The 17,406-nt window shown below is 56.6% G+C and overlaps 2 protein-coding genes across 5 annotated transcripts; both read left to right on the top strand.

Moving 5' to 3' along the window:
• The first annotated feature begins 219 nt into the window (after positions 1-219).
• ARMC5 (armadillo repeat containing 5) lies at positions 220-6,767 on the top strand. 2 transcript variants are annotated; one of them, XM_041750845.1, is made up of 6 exons: positions 220-1,275; positions 2,797-2,904; positions 2,998-3,784; positions 4,350-4,858; positions 5,456-5,588; positions 5,673-6,767. In XM_041750845.1, the coding sequence occupies exons 1-6, from the start codon at positions 795-797 to the stop codon at positions 6,490-6,492; spliced, it is 2,838 nt and encodes a 945-aa protein (XP_041606779.1). In that variant the 5' UTR covers positions 220-794; the 3' UTR covers positions 6,493-6,767. The 2 variants fall into 2 exon arrangements, with proteins under 2 accessions (XP_041606779.1, XP_041606780.1); XM_041750846.1 differs by lacking the exon at positions 220-1,275 and adding an exon at positions 1,388-2,038.
• A 1,628-nt stretch (positions 6,768-8,395) lies between these two features.
• Positions 8,396-14,273, top strand: TGFB1I1 (transforming growth factor beta 1 induced transcript 1). 3 transcript variants are annotated; one of them, XM_041750625.1, is made up of 11 exons: positions 8,396-8,545; positions 10,041-10,156; positions 10,277-10,329; positions 10,432-10,574; positions 10,741-10,828; positions 10,945-11,059; positions 11,161-11,355; positions 12,450-12,623; positions 12,851-12,932; positions 13,222-13,444; positions 13,608-13,866. In XM_041750625.1, the coding sequence occupies exons 1-11, from the start codon at positions 8,533-8,535 to the stop codon at positions 13,723-13,725; spliced, it is 1,320 nt and encodes a 439-aa protein (XP_041606559.1). In that variant the 5' UTR covers positions 8,396-8,532; the 3' UTR covers positions 13,726-13,866. The 3 variants fall into 3 exon arrangements, with proteins under 3 accessions (XP_041606559.1, XP_041606557.1, XP_041606558.1); XM_041750623.1 differs by having other exon boundaries at positions 8,397-8,545; positions 13,222-13,370; positions 13,608-14,273; XM_041750624.1 differs by lacking the exon at positions 8,396-8,545 and adding an exon at positions 8,840-8,976 and having other exon boundaries at positions 13,222-13,370; positions 13,608-14,273.
• The last annotated feature ends 3,133 nt before the right edge of the window (positions 14,274-17,406 follow it).

The following is a 17,406-nucleotide window of genomic DNA, read 5'->3' as shown; positions in this document are numbered from 1 at the left end:
CTGGCCACGTTGACTGCATTGCAGTGAAAACAACAACAACAACAACAACAACAACAACCGTCTCCTAAACAGCAGCCGCTCAGCTCACAAGCGGAGCCAGGACGGGAGACACTCCGGACCCAGAGCCAGCACCGGAAACGGAAATGTCCACCAGCCCGTGCCGCTCTAGGAAGCGGCAGCGAACGGTCTCGGTAGGTTTAACCCTCTCATTCACCTGACTGAGCAAGAGCTCCGCATCTGCGGCCGCTGTCAGGGATTTGACACTTCTGGGCCTGGCTCACGATCCTGAATCCGTCAGCGCGGAATTCGGCGCCCGGGCCATCGCTGTGGGGCGGCGAAGCGAGCTGGAAGGAAAAGGTGATCGCTGTCGTGGACACGCGGGGTGGAGGGGGTGGGGGCGGAGTGGCCGCGGCACCTGGAGCAGCACGGTACTGAGACTCCAAGGTCGGATGTCTGGGTTCTCCAAAGGGACCAGCCCACTGCGAGCCCCCTGAGAGCTTCCCCTCGGTCCTAAGCCCGGCGGGCTAAGCAAGGCGCAGACTACATATCCCAGCATGCACCGAACGCGCCGCTGGGGTTCGCACGGGGATTAGATAACCACTTCTGTCTACGTGCGTCCTGCGACTGTCCAGAGCACCGGGACCGAGAACTACAACTTCCAACTTGCAAAATCACTGCGGCGGCGCTGCTTAAAGAGCGTCAGAGAGGAGGTGCCCGGCCCCGCCCCTCTCTTCCAGTTCCGTTCCCTTGGAGGAGCGGCGAGGAGGGGGGCGGAGCCTTAGGCCTGAGCCAAGATGGCGGCTGCGAAACCGACCCTCACGGACTCGCTCTCGTTCTGCCTCGCGCAGCTCACGGCGGCGGCCGGGGAGGGTCTAGGTGGGGGAAAGGACACAGCTACCAACGAGACACCCTTGGGCCGTGCGCTCTTAGCCCTCCGCACGCGCCACGTCAAGGCAGCAGGGGGAATCGAGCGCTTCCGGGCGCGCGGCGGGCTCCGCCCCCTTCTCGCGCTGCTACGGCGAGCGGCTGCAGCGGGCCCCGCCCCGTCCCAGGCTGGCCCCGGCTCCGCCCCCTCGTCCGTCGAGTCAGCGGCTTCTGCTGGCCCCGCCCCCTCGCCGGGCCCTGCCCCCTCCGCGGCGTCCTCCTCGTCGTCGCCCTCGCCTCCAGCGCGCCTGCGCAAGACCCTGGACTTGGCGCTGAGCATCCTAGCCAACTGCTGCACGGAAGGGGCGTGCCGGGCTGAAGTGCGCAGACTCGGAGGCATTCTCCCTTTGGGTAAGTGCTCCGCCCTCTTTTCCTAGAAGGGTTCCGCGCTCCAGTCTCCTCTCCGGGCGTGGGCGGGGCCTGGGGTTCTTTGTGTTGGTGCTTTGGCGGCGCAGCGCCTCTGCCTCTCGAGCCTCCCTGGTAGATTACCCCCGGGCCTGACCACATCAGCTAATCACAGCCGTTCCCTGCGCTCTGGCTGTTCCCTCGAATCTGGGCTGGGGGAGGCCACAGGGTTGTCTGATGGCTTCTGGGTGATTCGTACTCTTCCACCTCGGAGTGGCCCCTATACCCTCTGATGAACTCGGGTCAGAAGGTGTGGTCGTTCTCCGCACCGAGCCAGACCCTCCAAAGCTAGGATCCCTCATTGTAAGATGGAATAATAATAATAATAGCGACCTCGCAAAATTGAAGTAGGGAGAAAATGAGATGCAACTATAGAACGCAGATTTTTTTTTTTAAGATTTTATTTATTCATGAGAGAGAGGCAGAGACACAGGCAGAGGGAGAAGCAGGCTCCACGCAGGGAGCCCGATGTGGGACTCGATCCCGGGACTCCAGGATCATGCCCCGAGCCGAAGGCAGGCGCTCAACCACTGAGCCACCCAGGCGTCCCGAACGCAGACATTCTAAGCATAGACTGGGTCCTCTGGGTTGTCAAAAACTAGCACAATAACAAATCCTAACAAAAGAAAACAAGCTTTTTTTCTATTCTTGGCGCCTCCTAGTGGCAAAGTTGGGAATACAGTTTACACAGGGCCCGCCAGTTAGGAAAGTAAGTATGCCAGTTTTTACAAAGTCTTATTTTGGATAAAAGGAGACTTTAGCATATTTTAAACCTGTTGATAAGGTGCGCCTGGACCGTAACGTGTTTGACACGAGGCACGTTAATAAGTCCTTAATAAATAACGGGTTTTGCTATTAGCATATGACCCTCATCATTCAGTTACTGTTCTATATTTTAAATATCTCCTGAATCTGTCGCCGTTTATTACTTGTTTCGTCATGTGTCCAGGAATGGGTGCCCGCGTGTTGGTCTGTGCTGGTACCTGACTTGGCTTAAGCCACTGTCCTTTCTCACCTTAACAATTGGGCCAGCCTCCTTGCTGGCCAACATCCCCCCCCACCCCCGCCCAGCCTTATTCTTTTTCCCTATAATCCATTCTCCCTATGGCTACCACATTGTATCACAGCACTCCTATTCTTAAAACCCTGCGTGGTTCCCATTGTCCTCATATTCAAGTCCTGCCGGATCCCTTGGCCTGGCATTCGAGGCCCTCCATGAGATCATAGCTCAGACATTGGATCTCACTTCTGGGCCTTTGCAAAGGCTGCTTCTGGACCTGAAATGCCCTGCGACACCCCCATCCACCATCTTTCTTAACAAATACCTGCCTGCTTAACCTTTCAGACCCATTATGTGTTAACCTCTTCTGGAGGCCTTCGCTGACCCTTTCAGACCACATTCTTGAAGTCATTAATGAGAGAGACAAGAAGGGGGTAGGACCCTCAAGAGGCCAAATTCTCTTGCAGTGACTATTCTTCAGTGTGTGAAGACTGATAGCATCCAGAACCGAACAGCCCGTGCTCTGGGGAACTTGGCCATGGAACCTGAGAGCTGTGGGGACATCCATTCTGCTGGTGAGGAGGCTCTGAGCATGGACTTAGCCAGTGCTTGGGTGGGAGAGGGGCTCGGGTACCTCCTTGCTCACTCTTTGTCCTCCTCTTCTCCAGGTGCTGTTCCCTTGCTTGTTGAGAGCCTGACAGCCTGCCAGGACTCACAGTGTCTGCAGAGTGTGGTGCGCGCCCTTCGCAACCTGGCGGACTCACCCCAGCACCGCCTGGCCCTGGCGCAGCAGGGAGCAGTGCGCCCTCTGGCTGAGCTTCTGGCCGCTGCCCCAGACCCTGCGCTGACCTTGGCCCTAGTCCGTGCCCTCTTGGAGCTGAGCCGAGGCTGCTCCCGGGCCTGTGCTGAGCAGCTAAGTCTCGGTGGGGGACTAGGACCACTGGTCAGTTTGGCCTCCCACCCCAAAAAGGCAGTACGAGAGGCAACTATCCTGATCCTCGCCAACCTGTGTGCCCAAGGCCTTGTACGGCCTGCACTGGGCAATGCTGGTGGGGTAGAGGTACTACTGGGTGAGCTCCGGCGGCGCAGAGGGCCCAATGGGGCTGGCCCAGCCTCCCAGCAGCCCCTGGTGCGGGCTGTGTGCCTGCTGTGCAGGGAGGCCATCAACCGGGCCCGGCTGCGGGACGCAGGTGGTTTGGAGCTGTTGATGGGTCTGCTACGGGACCCTCGTGCCAGTGCCTGGCACCCTCGCGTTGTGGCTGCGCTGGTGGGCTTCCTCTATGACACTGGAGCCCTGGGCCGGCTCCAGGCTTTGGGACTCGTACCTCTCTTGGCTGGGCAGCTGTGTGGGGATGCTGGTGATGAGGAAGAAGAGGGAAGAGAAGCTGCTTCCTGGGACTTTCCTGAGGAGCGGACCCCTGAGCGGGCACAGGCTGGAAGCTTCCGAAGCCTAAGGTGAGTTCCCACCTGATGGCTGGCTCTCTCCACTACCCTACCCTCATCCCCTACCCTGTCTCAACAGGACTCTTAGTGTTTCTTTTTTTTTCTTTTTTTTCTTTTTAAAGCGGGACTCTTGTTGACTGATTCCTGACTCCTTGTTCTCCCTGGACATGACCACTTTCTAGTCACCGTTAAGCACATGTCCTTTCTTCCTTGGTCTGCGTTTGGCCTTGGCTCTACGCCAGCACCTCTGAACTTGGGAACCAGACAGATTCACTGGGCCTTTTTAAAAATTTTGTTGCCTGTTTGCCCTTCATTTGAACATAAATTCTAGGAGGACGGGGACTTTAGTTTTGTTCATTGTTTGTGCCTAGTACCTAATCCTGGGCTTGGCACATGATAGGCATCAGTAATTGCTGAACGAGTTGGGTTTTTTCCTCCATTTCTTTTTCTCTCCTACCTCCGCTTGGCCATACCTCCTCCCTCTGCTTCAGTCACCTCCTTTTGCAGGACAGCTCTGTGGCACTGCTCCTTTACGTTGGCTCCGTAAAGTTCAGTGTCTCCTTTCTCCCCTCTGCAGGTCATGGCTGATCTCTGAGGGCTATGCCGCAGGCCCAGGAGACATCTCTCCGGACTGGTCCCCTGAGCGATGTCCCCTGCCTCCACCACCACCACCAGAGCCAGCTGAGCCAACCAGCCCCACCCTGGGTCCAATGCCACTGCGGTCGCCTCGCACACTGCGCACACCTGGCCGCAGCCCTGCTGCCACCTCTGAGGAGCCTTGGGGCCGTGAGGGACCAGCGCTGCTGCTATTGTCACGATTTTCGCAGGCTCCTGACCCAAGTGGGGCACTGGTTACTGGCCCAGCCCTGTGTGGCCTGCTGGCCTATGTGACAGGCTCACCGGGCCCACCGAGCCCACGGGCACTACGCATCCTGGCGCGCCTTACCTGCAACCCTGCCTGTCTTGAGGCCTTCGTGCGCAGCTACGGTGCTGCACTGCTGCGTGCCTGGCTTGTGTTAGGCGTTGCCCCAGATGATTGGCCCACGCTGCGTGCCCGACCAGCTCGACGCCAGCACCGGGAGCTGGGTGCGTCTCCCATAAGGGCCCCCATCCCCCTCTAGTTCTGGACTGAGACCCTCACCTTGCTGCTCATGGCTCTCACTGCCTCTAGCCCACTATCCAACTTCAGTCACCACGTGGGAAGAGGTGAGGGACTCCCACCATGCAAAGTTCTGCTCCATCCTCTGTCCAAGTCTTGGGGCCTAGGTACCCCCAAACCAGGCTTGGCTCCAGCGACTTAGAATCGTGTCTGTCTATATTTCTTTACCCAGTCTGCTCTTCTTTACCCAATCTCACATTGTCCTGACTGGCTTCTCGTTGGGCACACTGACTTGGAAAGCCCCAGCTCAGGCCCCATATGCTCCCAGGTGCCCCCAAGCACTTCCAACACGGCCAGGGACTGCCTTGTCTTCTGTGCTCTGACTATGGGCCAAGCTGGACGTACTCCCTGACCATCACACTTTTTTCTTATCCTTGACCTCCAGTTCCTAGCATTTAGGTCTTTTCCCTCTGGGCCTGTAGTCATCCCCTCTTGCGTGCCCTGGGGTTTTAGCCTCCTTCCTTTCAAGGACCCACAGCTGGGACACCAGCTCCCAACCTGACCTGCTCTGCCCACCTCTGCAGGTGAGATGTTGCTGCAGAACCTGACCGTGCAGGCTGAATCACCCTTTGGAGTGGGTGCCCTCACCCACCTGCTGCTCTCTGGAAGCCCTGAGGACCGTGTGGCCTGTGCATTGACCCTGCCCTTCATCTGCCGGTGAGGGGGGATGTGGGTGCCTCACAGGGGTCGGGAGCAGTGCCACTCATTTCACCTTCTGAAAGAGTCCCTTTCTTCCCAAAGGAAACCCTCTCTGTGGCGCCGGCTACTTCTGGACCAGGGCGGCCTCCGACTCCTCCTCTCGGCACTAACTCGGCCAGCTCCACATCCACTCTTCCTCTTCTTTGCTGCGGACTCCCTTTCCTGCCTCCAAGGCCTAGTGTCTCCCACTGTGATCCCAGCCCTTCCACCTCCAATGCCCTTGGACCTAGATGCTCCCTCCCCTTGCCTCTATGAACCTCTGCTGGGTCCAGCCCCCATCCCAGCCCCTGACCTGCACTTCCTGCTGGACTCAGGCCTACGGCTCCCTGCCCAGCGAGCTGCCTCAGCTACTGCTTCACCTTTCTTCCGGGCCCTGCTAGCTGGCAGCTTTGCTGAAGCCCAGATGAACCTGGTGCCGCTTCGAGGCCTGTCACCCAGCGCAGCCTGGCCTATCCTGCATCACCTGCATGGTTGCCGGGGCTGTGGGGCTGCCCTGGGGCCCATTCCCCCACTGGGTCAGCCGCTGCTGGGTTCAGAGGCTGAGGAGGCACTGGAGGCTGCTGGCCGTTTCTTGCTGCCTGGGCTGGAGGAGGAGCTGGAAGAGGCTGTGGGCCATATTCACCTGGGACCCCACGGTGGCCCAGAGTCTGTGGGTGAGGTATTCCGCCTGGGTCGGCCCCGTCTGGTTGCCCATTGTGCCCGCTGGACCCTGGGGCCGGGGCAGTGCCCGCGGAAGCGGGCCTTGGCCTTAATGGGGCTGGTGGAGGCAGCTGGCGAGGAGACCGGGCCCCTGATGGAGGCTTTACTTGCTGTGGTGATGGGAGTTGAATTGGGGGGCAAGGGCTGTAGCTTAGACTGCTGATATCTCCGGGGAGGGGATCCAGGGATGAGTTGGCTATGAAGGAGAACTCCCTCGGAGCAGCAGGAGAGGAAGCTGAGCAGACATCACCATCAGGGACCGACGAGAGGATGGAACTGTACCGCAGGATGATGGTCTGAAGACGCAGGAGTGAGAAGCCAAGGCCCACAGTTTGAGTGTGGACCCAGAGATGGAGAACAGCCCGGGGCCCCAGGCACCTGGCCTGGCCGCCCAGCCTTCCAGAGTTGAGATTAAAAACTTTGGAATTGGATACCGTATGGTGTGGTGTCTGCTTGCTTTCCTGTGGTCCCCTCACCCCACCAATCAACTAGGTCTTATTCAGGTTGCTGTATCTCAATACGGGCCACCCTGGCATATAGGAGTTTAATAAGTAAATTTCTGGAGTCCTGGGCTAGAGTAGGGTACTGGAGAAAACCTGTTTCCAGCTCCTGCAACTTCATTGCTCAGACAGCTACCCAGCTGGACACACAGATTAGTCAGGGATGAAGGGGCTGGGCCAAGGGAATGCAATGAGCACGGGGATGTATGTCCAAGGCCTTGGCATTACTGTTTCCTGAGTGTCTTTCACCCACCTTGGGCCTTTGGTCTCTGGGTCTGTTTTCATCTCTTGGGTCAAGTGTCCTCTGCTATTAGACCCACTGTGTTCCTGGAGTCCCTGAGGACCCGTCTTAGTTTTACTAAGAGATAGCCAGGGCCCCAGACTACATTCAGGTTAAGGAAGGGCTTATGTTGTACTGTGGTGTCTCGAGGCAGGGTCTCTCTAGCACTTGGATCCCAGATCACTAGCTGCTCAGGTGACCTCCTGACGGAGTGTGGCTGGACTGCGCCTGCCTGTCGGCTAAGGCTGACACTTGTTATCTCTGTACCTCTGTGAGTGTTTGCCCCGTTCCTTGTTCTCTGGCTCTGCGTTAGAACCACTCAGAGAGCTTTTTAAAAATACTAATACCTAGACACTTTCTTACTGAGGTGGGCTGAGGGGAGGATGCCCTGGGCATCAGTATTTTTAAAAGCTTCCCAGGTCGTTATAAGCTGCTGCCGGGTTGAGACCAGTGGCTGCACCACCGTCCTGTCTGTCCATAGTCCTTTCTAAGTGTTATTTCATTTTGATTTCTCAGGGTCCCAGTCCAGGGAAGGCCTCTTGTTCCTCTGTGACCGGAGTCGGTGTCTTTTTTGTCTGTGTTCGCCAGGATCTGGGGAAAGGGCTCTTTTGGCTTGTCTGGGCTGCCTCGGTGTTGGGGAAGGGCTTTGTCGTGAGGGCTGGCTGTGGTCTGGCTGCCTGTGAGTGTTTTTCTGGAGTCTGTATGGGCTCTGGGCCTGGGTTCAGTTTACCTGTGTCTGTATGTCTGTTTCCAACCCTCGAAGAGAAGGTCCTGGCTTAGAGGGTGGCAGCGCTCGTTGTGTCTGTCTGTCTGTCTCTGTTTCTGAGAGATTTGTGTCTGGCGTGTGGATCTTTGGGGATCTCTGTTCATGTCATGGTCAGGGTCTCTAAAGGAAGGTCTCTGAACCTGTCCTCTGATCCTTAGAGCCATCACTCCTGCCCTCAACCCAAAATTCTGTCTGGAGCTAATCTCTCAGGAATGGCCTGAGTGGACAGGACTTCTGTATGGGACTCAGGGTGCTAGCTTTGGGAGGTGTCTGCTTGGGGGCGTCGGCCTGTGGCTAAGGGTCTCATTGAGCAGAGGGTCCCGAGCCGGTCTGGGAGAGGCACTTCTCGGACTTCGGCTCCGGCCGCCCCGGCCGCCCCGGGGCTCCCTGCAGCGGAGGCCAAGGCTGGGGTGTGGCTGCCTCGGCGCGGACGGGCGGGCTGGGCCTGGGTGGGCCGCGGCCCTCCCTCCCTTACACGCCCCCATCCCGAGTTCTCCCGTTCTTTGCACCCCCGCCCCCCCAGCCCCATCCCAGCGGGTCCCGGCTTCCTTACATGGTCACGGCCGGGCCTCCAACTCCCGGACGTCCCCCGCCCCCCGCCCCCACCGGACACAGCCCCCGCCCTGCTCGCCCCGCGCGGTGCGCCCGCGCCCCGCCATGGAGGACCTGGGTGAGTGGGGCTCGGGTCCCCTTGTCCCTAGCTCCTCGCCGCCGTCGGGACCCGCTCCCTCGCGCTGGAGACCCCTCGCACTCCCCGCATCTCCCCATCCCCGCCTCCTGTCTTCTTGATTCTGGCCTCTGCCCGCGCCTCCTTTCCGACTCCACGTCCCCCTTCCTGCCTCTCCCTTCCTGCTTTTCCCGGACCGGCCGCTCCCTCCCTTTCCCCCTTGCTCGGCTCCTCCACCCCTAGCTGCTGACAGGCCGGCGCGGAGGTGCAGCGCCCACCAGTGGGCACCTGGGCTCCGGGGCTCCGGGGCTCCGGGCGGGAGGGGTTAAGGGGGTCTGGGGTCCGGGCTCTGGGCGAGTAGACAGGAAGGGCGACCACGACATCAAATTCTAGAGGGGAAAAGAGGCCCTTCTCAGGGTCTGGGGAAGAAAAGAGTTAAGTGCCCCTAAGGATGGTAGTAGGTGGGGCTCAGGTCTTTGGGGGCAGAAAGAGACTAGATGAGGGCCAAGACTCCAGAGAGACCGTAAGGGTTCCAATACGGTTCTCAGAGATGAGTAAAGGGGCAGGCACTTGCAGGTTCTGGGAAGGAAAGGGTCTAAAGGATCTAGATCTGGGGATGGGAGGTGGGGGTGGGGGTGTCTTGGTGGAGGAAGGAGGACCCAGGCATCTCCTCCTCCTGGCCTGTTGGAAACGGAGGGAAGGCTGTGCTCTCCATGCGAGAGAGGGGGTTCGTGCACCCTGCGATAGGGGGTGCTGCTCGGCTGGGGTAACCGGCGCTGTGGAAAATAAGCCGATGGGAACGCACGTCCCGGCTGACCCACCAGTGAGGAGCGCAGGGTGGGACCCAGCGCCTGGAGAAGCGCCAGGGCTGGGCCGGCCTGTTTAGGTCCGGGAGGGGGCAGGAATTGGTGGGCTGAGCGAGCACCCAATCAGAAAGTTGGGTGCCAGGCGAGCGGCCAATTGAGCAATTTGGGGTGAAGCCAAATTTGGCTTGAGTCAAGAGTCAATTTTGACCGCATCGGGGAAGATGTGGAGAATAGAAGAATCAGGCAGCTTTTGTGCGCGACTCCCAAGATGAGCGATTCGGGGTGTTTGGGTCATAAAAATTCCTTGCCGCGCTTCTCCTTCTCTGCCTCGGGGTGGCCTATGTTTCCATCCGATTCTTGACCTCTGATCTTTTTTTTTTTTTTTTTGACTTTTTTTATTAATTTATGATAGTCACAGAGAGAGAAAGAGGCAGAGACATAGGCAGAGGGAGAAGCAGGCTCCATGCACCGGGAGCCCGATGTGGGATTCGATCCCGGATCTCCAGGATCGCACCCTGGGCCAAAGGCAGGCGCCAAACCGCTGCACCATCCCTTGACCTCTGCTCTTAACACTGCCTTCTGTCCTCCTCAGCTACTGCCCGTTCGGAACCCTATCTCTGATCTCTGAAGGCCCTGTCTCTGCTCTAACTTTAACCTCTCAAATTCTCACCCTGATGGCCTCTCCCATGCAGATGCCCTGCTCTCTGACCTGGAGACCACCACCTCACACATGCCAAGGTCAGGGGCTCCAAAAGACCGATCCCCGGAGTCTGTTGCAGCTCCCCTGCCCTACGGCCACCAGCCGCAGGTGAGATCAAATACTAGAGACTAGGGCAAGACTAGGGCCGAGCTTGGCCAGGGCTAGGGGAATCTGGGCTTGAGGGCGGGCACAGTACATCCCACCACACATGTGTCCTTCTCTCTGTAGACAGGGTCTGGGGAGTCTGCAGGAGCCTCTGGGGACAAGGACCATCTGTACAGGTGAGGGGCCTGGGACCTACAGGATGGGGACGCCACTTGCGACTCAGGTAAGGAGCCTTGGATTCCCCACCCCTGACCCCAGACTCCCACCCTGTTTTCCAGTACGGTATGCAAGCCTCGGTCCCCAAAGCCTGCGGCCCCCGCAGCCCCTCCATTCTCTTCTTCCAGCGGTGTCTTGGGCACAGGGCTCTGCGAGTTAGACCGGTTGCTTCAGGAGCTTAATGCTACCCAGTTCAACATCACAGGTACCAGGTCACAGAGATAGGCCTTTGATGGGCTGGGGACAGGGCAGGGAAGGGCAGACACTGAGCAGTCTCCGCCTCCCAGAGTAGCAGCTAAAGAGACACAAGCCTTAACAGGGTGGGGGTAGGCTCTGGTCCCATGTCCAGTGCCCTTCTTTCCTCTCTGCAGATGAAATAATGTCTCAGTTCCCATCTAGCAAGGAGACTGCAGGGGAACAGAAGGAGGACCCATCTGAGGACCAGAAAAGGCCGAGCCTGTGAGTTTGACATAGTTGGCAGAGCTGGGAGAGATGTGACGGGTCCCTGAGTTACTGGAGGATAGCATTCACTACTCTGGAGGGCTCTGAGCTGACACAAATTATGTTCTTCGCAGCCCTCCCAGCCCATCCCCTGTGCTCCCAAAGACTTCAGCAACCTCTGCCACCTTGGAGTTGGATAGATTGATGGCTTCGCTGTCTGACTTCCGTGTCCAAAACCACGTGAATCAGGTGGGGTGTGGCCAGTGTGGATTTATGGCTCCCTGACCCTTTTTAGGACCTTCCACACCTGCTGCCTTGCTGACTCAACTCTCATATCCTCCTTGTTGCAGCTTCCAGCCTCTGGATCAACCCAGCCACCAGTGCCAAGCTCTGTGAATGAGGGCTCCCCGTCCTCACCAGGGCCAGCTAGCAAGGGCAGCCTAGACACCATGCTGGGGCTGCTGCAGTCTGATCTCAGCCGCCGTGGTGTTCCCACCCAGACCAAGGGGCTCTGTGGCTCCTGCAGTAAGCCTATTGCTGGGCAAGTAAGTGGAGCCCTGTGAGTAGGGCGTAGAGACCCATGGACCCATCCCTACTGGGAGCCAGACTTTGCACTGTTCCCTTTTAATAAATGATCTAGGAAGTGGGTATTACCATTGTTCATATTTTACAGATGAGGAGACTAAAGCTCTGAATCCTGTAGCATGTAAGTGGCAGATGAGAATTCCCACCCAGTTACCATTTATTGCGGTTCTACTGTGTGCCGGCACAGTATTAGCTCCTTTACAAATCTCCATCTCAGTCTTCACAAATGTCTTATTGGTGCCACCTACCATACCTCTCAGGCACCAACAAAGACTGTTTCTCCTCTATCAGTATCTGGTTGGTCTGCGAGCTCTGCTTCTTGGCTTATTGACTGAGTAGATGTTATTGATGACAGCTGTGCCCAGCAGTTGACCTAGATCCTCTTGCTGTATTTAGTGCCCTGCTTCCTGCCCCAAATTTCCAATCTTAGTAAGGCGGGGTGGCATTATGACTTGTGTGGACCCTAGGCTCTTTCACCTTCATGGGTCCCTTCCTCTGTTAGAAAAAAAGTTAAAACTGTGGTTTATGACTGTGTTGAAGATGAATATATATATAATATATATATTAAATATTTAATTTATTTATTTATTCATGAAAGACATAGAAAGAGACAGAGGCAGAGGGAGAAGCAGGCCCCGTGCAGGGAGCCTGACGTGGGACTCGATCCCGGGTCTCCAGGATCACGCCCCAGGCAACGCTAAACTGCTGAGCCACCCGGGCTGCCCAATATATTAATATTATACATTAAAGCATTTTCTTCTGGCTCATTTTTTCTTCTGGTTTTAAAATTAATTACATTTTCATGGGCTCCTAAAATTACTGGGGGCCCTAGGCACTGTGCTGGAGGACCTGGTTTAAATCTCTGTCACTTACAGATGGACTTGAACATCAGGTTCTTCATCCTGACTTCTCAGGGTGGATGGGGAGAAAGGAGTGAAGGGAGTCAAATGGTAAAAAGGAAAAAAGACTTGAAATGTGCCATGTAGGTCTTAGCCCACTGGGCACATGGCAACCTGAGGACCACTCTGACCCAGGCCTTGTCCCCAACCTGCAGGTGGTGACCGCGCTGGGCCGTGCTTGGCACCCGGAACATTTCATTTGCGGTGGCTGTTCCATGGCCCTGGGAGGCAGCAGCTTCTTTGAGAAGGATGGAGCTCCCTTCTGCCCTGAATGCTACTTTGAACGCTTCTCCCCACGATGCGGCCTCTGCAATCAACCCATCCGACACGTGAGCCCTTCTCCTCCCACAGTTCCCACAGCTCCCACAGCTCCCACAGCTCCCACAGCTCCCGCCTACCCACGTCCTAGACCCTGCCCACTCTGACTTCCAAGTTCCTTGTTAGGTCTCTAGTGCTTCAAACTCCCACTTAAACCAGCATGCGGAGGTTCAGGATGGGGGAGGGAGGGAAGAAGGGATGGAGGGCCACACTGAGTGTCCTCATTCATTTCCTGCAGAAGATGGTTACTGCCTTGGGCACCCACTGGCACCCGGAGCACTTCTGCTGCGTCAGTTGTGGGGAGCCCTTCGGAGATGAGGGTGAGAACGTGGCTCCAGCATTGAAAGATACCCATCTGCTCAACATCCCGCCTCTATCACTTTGGTCCAGCCCATTACGACCTCCCACGTCTTCTGGCCCCAGCTCTCCCACACCTGGCGCAGTCCTATCCCCACGCATCCCTCCCGCTCCACCGCGCTCGCTCTGACGCTCTGACGGCCCTGCCTCTGGCCCCCAGGCTCTGAGGGCCCCGTCTCTGGCCCCCAGGCTCGGATCTTGCGAGTCCAGGGTGCAGCCCGCATCTCTTTCCTTGGCTCTGCCGGCCCCTAGGTTTCCACGAGCGCGAGGGCCGCCCCTACTGCCGCCGGGACTTCCTGCAGCTCTTCGCCCCGCGCTGCCAGGGCTGCCAAGGCCCCATCCTGGACAACTACATCTCGGCGCTCAGCGCGCTCTGGCACCCAGATTGCTTCGTGTGCAGGGTGCGCTGCTGCGGGAGCGCGTGGTGGAGGGCAGGGGAACCGGGAGGACCGGCAGCCCGGCTAGGAGCCTGGAGGTGGGGGGATACTCAGGCATTCGGGTCAGGTGCTCACGTGGGCGGGGGGGGGGGGCGGGCGGCTGCGGGGCAGTGGGGTTCCCACGTTGGGTTAGCGCGCTCCTGCTGAAGCTAGTTACTTGGGGGGGCGCTGACCTGCGCTCCCGCGGCCGCCCTTCCGCAGGAATGCTTCGCGCCCTTCTCCGGAGGCAGCTTCTTCGAGCACGAGGGCCGCCCGCTGTGCGAGAACCATTTCCACGCGCGGCGCGGGTCGTTGTGCGCCACGTGTGGCCTCCCGGTGACCGGCCGTTGCGTGTCCGCCCTGGGCCGCCGCTTCCACCCGGACCACTTCACCTGCACCTTTTGCCTGCGCCCGCTCACCAAGGGCTCCTTCCAGGAGCGCGCGGGCAAGCCCTACTGCCAGCCCTGCTTTGTCAAGCTCTTCGGCTGAGCGCCTGCGGGGCTGGCCCCTGCGGGAGACCAAGGCCCCAGGGACCTCGCCCTTCCCCCAGACACCCCAAGGCCTTGCTCCTGGAGCTTGGGGGTCTCTCCTCAGCCCACCCGGTGAGGCCTCAGCCACTGGAGAGACCCACCCCTAAGGTACTCTTAAATTCTCCATGGCCAAATTCAGAAAAGGTCTGGCCGATTTCAAGGCCTCCTGCGTGGCTCCTCCGCTGTGGAGCACCCCTGCCTGAGGTCTTCACTTTATTCCCACCCTTGGGGAGCCCCGGCCAGAGGAGGGCCCTTGCACTCCGACTAACCAGAGGACCGCCCGGACAGAGCTGCTCCCTGCTCCCTCACTATTCTGTGCACTTTTTTTTCTACCTACATAAAAGCACATGCCACATCATGCTGGTGCGGTGTCTCTGAGTGCGCGGGAAAAGCCTTGGTGCGGTGAGGCCCGGCCTCTTGTGCTGCCTCTGGCTGCAGCAGGTTCTAGGCCCCTCCCTGCCTGCGGCCGCCGTGCCACCTGCAGCCTCCACGTTTGCAGGCTGCTCTTCACATATCAAATGAGCCTGCGCAGGATTGTACAGCCAGTGGGGAGCCAGAACGGGAGGTCAGGCTGGGCCCTTTGGAAACTTCCCACCCTCGTTCCCCATTTCTTCGGCAACCTGTATCCTCAAAATAGGCACTTAATCCCTCTCTACCCCCATGTCCCACACCCTCCCACCCTTGTCACCTTGTCTGATTTTCAGAGTTTTCTCTCCTGAGAAGACTCTCAGAGATGGGACTCCATCCAGAAGTGCCAATTTATGCCCACTCTGGATCTGGGCACTAAGGCACAGCTTCCCTCTTATTTGTATTGACTCATAACATCTCCCCTAGGCAGAGGATGACACTTGAGGTAGTCAGAGCAGTGATGGAAGGATGCACTAGGGGCTGTAAGAGTCAGAAGGAGGCTTCTAACTCAGATTGGGAGTCAAGGCAGTCTTCCTGGAGGAGGTGACACCTGACCTAACCCCCAGCAGAAATGGGTGGGGCCAGGGATTTTTAGGTGTGGAGTTTAGGCTCCATCTGAATCTCCAAACTCCAGCACATCTGAGCCTCTGAAACCTTCTCTTTGAACCCTGTAGTTCCCTAGGGAGGGGGCTTAGATTCCTGGGTGCAAACTATAGGAGACTTTGAGGCTGGAAATGATGTATTCTCAGAAGCCCTTCCTGCTTGTGGCAGAGCTAGTAGCCAAGGAGAACATGTAGGGGTAAGACAAAGGTGAAGTGTTCTTTGTCCTTGCCACGGCCTGCCCCCATTTCCTCTCTGAGGCTCCTCTCCTACGTCTTCCCAGGCTTCCTGCTCTTCTCCTCCCACATATTCTCCCTGGGGAATTCTATTTCCTGGCTTGTAACCACCTTCCTGTCTTGAAAATGTCCCAACTGGCCATCTGTATTCTCGATTCATTAATTTCACCAAGTATTTTATGGAGTATATACTGTGCCAGACTTGATATCAGGAGCTGGGGAGACCATAGGGAACCAAGCAGACCTGCTTCTCGACCTCATGGAGCTGAAGTCTAGTTGAGAAGATAGATGACAAGAACCAAGTGACATGTGTGATGAACTAATGGAGACTTTCCTGATGGCCTCAGTAAAGTTCCCTCTTCCCCCTTGCTTCCATCCATTGCACCTCTCTAGTCCCTCATAGCACTTACCTCTATTGCAAATACGTGTTTATTTGTTGCTTGTTTATGTCTGCTTCCGAAACTGGAATGCAAGCTCCTAAGAACCTGTCTATGAGATTATGTTTGTTTTGCTGACCGTTGTCCCTCCAGTGACTAGAATGCTATCTAGCATGTGATAGGTGCTCAGTGAATATTTGGTAATGAAGGAAAGAATGAGAGAAAGGAAATGAGGGGAGGTGTAAAGGGGAAAAAAATAGAGAACTAAGAGAAAGTGAGGAAGGGATTAGTTTGACCAGACGGTCTCTGTGAATATGTAACATCTAAGTTGAGACTTGGAAGTCTGAGGAAAGACAGCCAGGCAAAGAGCTTGAAGAGAGCATTCCGGGGAGAGGAAACAGCAAGGCCAGGAGGTAGGAAGGAGCTTGGCATATTGAATGAAAGGAAAGAAGGGTTGGATTAGGATGAGGAAAGGGGAGAGTAGAAGATGAAGTCAAAGAGGAAATAGGTGCCACATCATGAAGGGCCTTGTAGGCCACACAGAGGGCATATGGATTTTAAGGGCTTATAACCCCATTGTGTCTGTCCTCTGACACTTGGTCCTGGATTTCTCTCAGTCACATCAAATTCATCAACCCCTGAAGCAGACGCTGTGGGTGCATTGCCCTTATCCACTTGGCCCACCTGAGAAGTCATATGTAGACAGTTCCCAGACACCCAGTCTCCCCAGCTGCTCTCTGAGTTTCTGTCTGAAGGTGCTCTCTGGGAGGACAAGCAGGCTTCTGCACCCAGCAGACCTGAAGGGGGTGGGGTGGGGAGGTTCTATAACTTTGGGGACAGAAATTGGTGAATAAATACTCCAGCTTTCTGGCCGTGAGGGGTCAATTCTGAGGTGTGTTCTCCAGTGTCTCAAAAAGTCCCCATTGGGATTGTTCACAGTGGCAACCTTTTAATCAACATGCCTCTTTTTTGGCTTTTTTGAACCCAATTTGTCATAATCATTCATCCAAGTCTGATCAATTCTTTTCGGAGGGCAGAGGTATTGATATTTATTAATACCCTCCCTTCTTCTGTTCAGCCCTCTGCTGAGTGCTGGGACTCCAGGGATGAATCAGATCATTTTCTGCTCGTGGATAATCTCTAGTCTGTTAGGAAGGCAGACCTGGGCCCAGATGAGTACAACACAATGTGCTCAGAACCGTATAGAAAAGTCAGAGAAGGGGATCCCTGGGTGGCGCAGTGGTTTGGTGCCTGCCTTTGGCCCAGGGCGCGATCCTGGAGACCCGGGATCGAATCCCACGTCGGGCTCCCGGTGCATGGAGCCTGCTTCTCCCTCTGCCTATGTCTCTGCCCCTCTCTCTCTCTCTCTCTCTGTGTGACTATCATAAATAAAAATAAAAAATATATATATATAAAAAAAGAAAAGTCAGAGAAGCCGCTGAAGCGTTGACATGGGTTGGGTACTGAAGGTTACCATGGGAGAGGTAGGAGTGGGCCACTTGGGAGGCGAGGAGGCACTCTAAGCGGAAGGCACAGTTTATGCCAAAGCTTACGTGTGTGAAAATACATGGGCTGGGCAGGGTAAGGGAGTTGGAGGGAAACGCAATCTCACTTTAGGTTTTCTGTGGAGGAGCAAAGGGGAAGGGTGGGGAGGAGTCAGAGTATGGCAGACTTTGAACATGAGGCTGAGAAGCTCCCACTTCTTTTAGGATGATGGGGAGCTATAAGGGTTTCTGAACAGGGGAGTGACACCGTCAGAGTGGGATTTGAAAATGATCCCTCTGGATTAGTCAGAACCAAGAGGCTGGCTCAGGCACAGTTCCCTAGGTCAAGGCTGAAGGGGTCAGCATGGGTAAAAGGAATAATTTTG

The sequence above is a fragment of the Vulpes lagopus genome, chromosome 3, assembly GCF_018345385.1.
Source record: "Vulpes lagopus strain Blue_001 chromosome 3, ASM1834538v1, whole genome shotgun sequence".
Taxonomy (NCBI): Eukaryota; Metazoa; Chordata; class Mammalia; order Carnivora; family Canidae; genus Vulpes; species Vulpes lagopus.
This window is presented reverse-complemented; position numbering and strand designations above follow the sequence as displayed.

Coding starts and splice junctions, on each gene's coding strand:
- ARMC5 (XM_041750845.1), top strand. CDS start 795: ATGGCGGCTGCGAAACCGACCCTCACGGACTCGCTCTCGTTCTGCCTC. Junction 2,905..2,997: donor TGGGGACATCCATTCTGCTG/GTGAGGAGGCTC, acceptor CCTCTTCTCCAG/GTGCTGTTCCCTTGCTTGTT. Junction 4,859..5,455: donor ACGCCAGCACCGGGAGCTGG/GTGCGTCTCCCA, acceptor CCACCTCTGCAG/GTGAGATGTTGCTGCAGAAC.
- TGFB1I1 (XM_041750623.1), top strand. Junction 10,157..10,276: donor CCTACGGCCACCAGCCGCAG/GTGAGATCAAAT, acceptor TTCTCTCTGTAG/ACAGGGTCTGGGGAGTCTGC. Junction 11,060..11,160: donor TCCAAAACCACGTGAATCAG/GTGGGGTGTGGC, acceptor TCCTTGTTGCAG/CTTCCAGCCTCTGGATCAAC.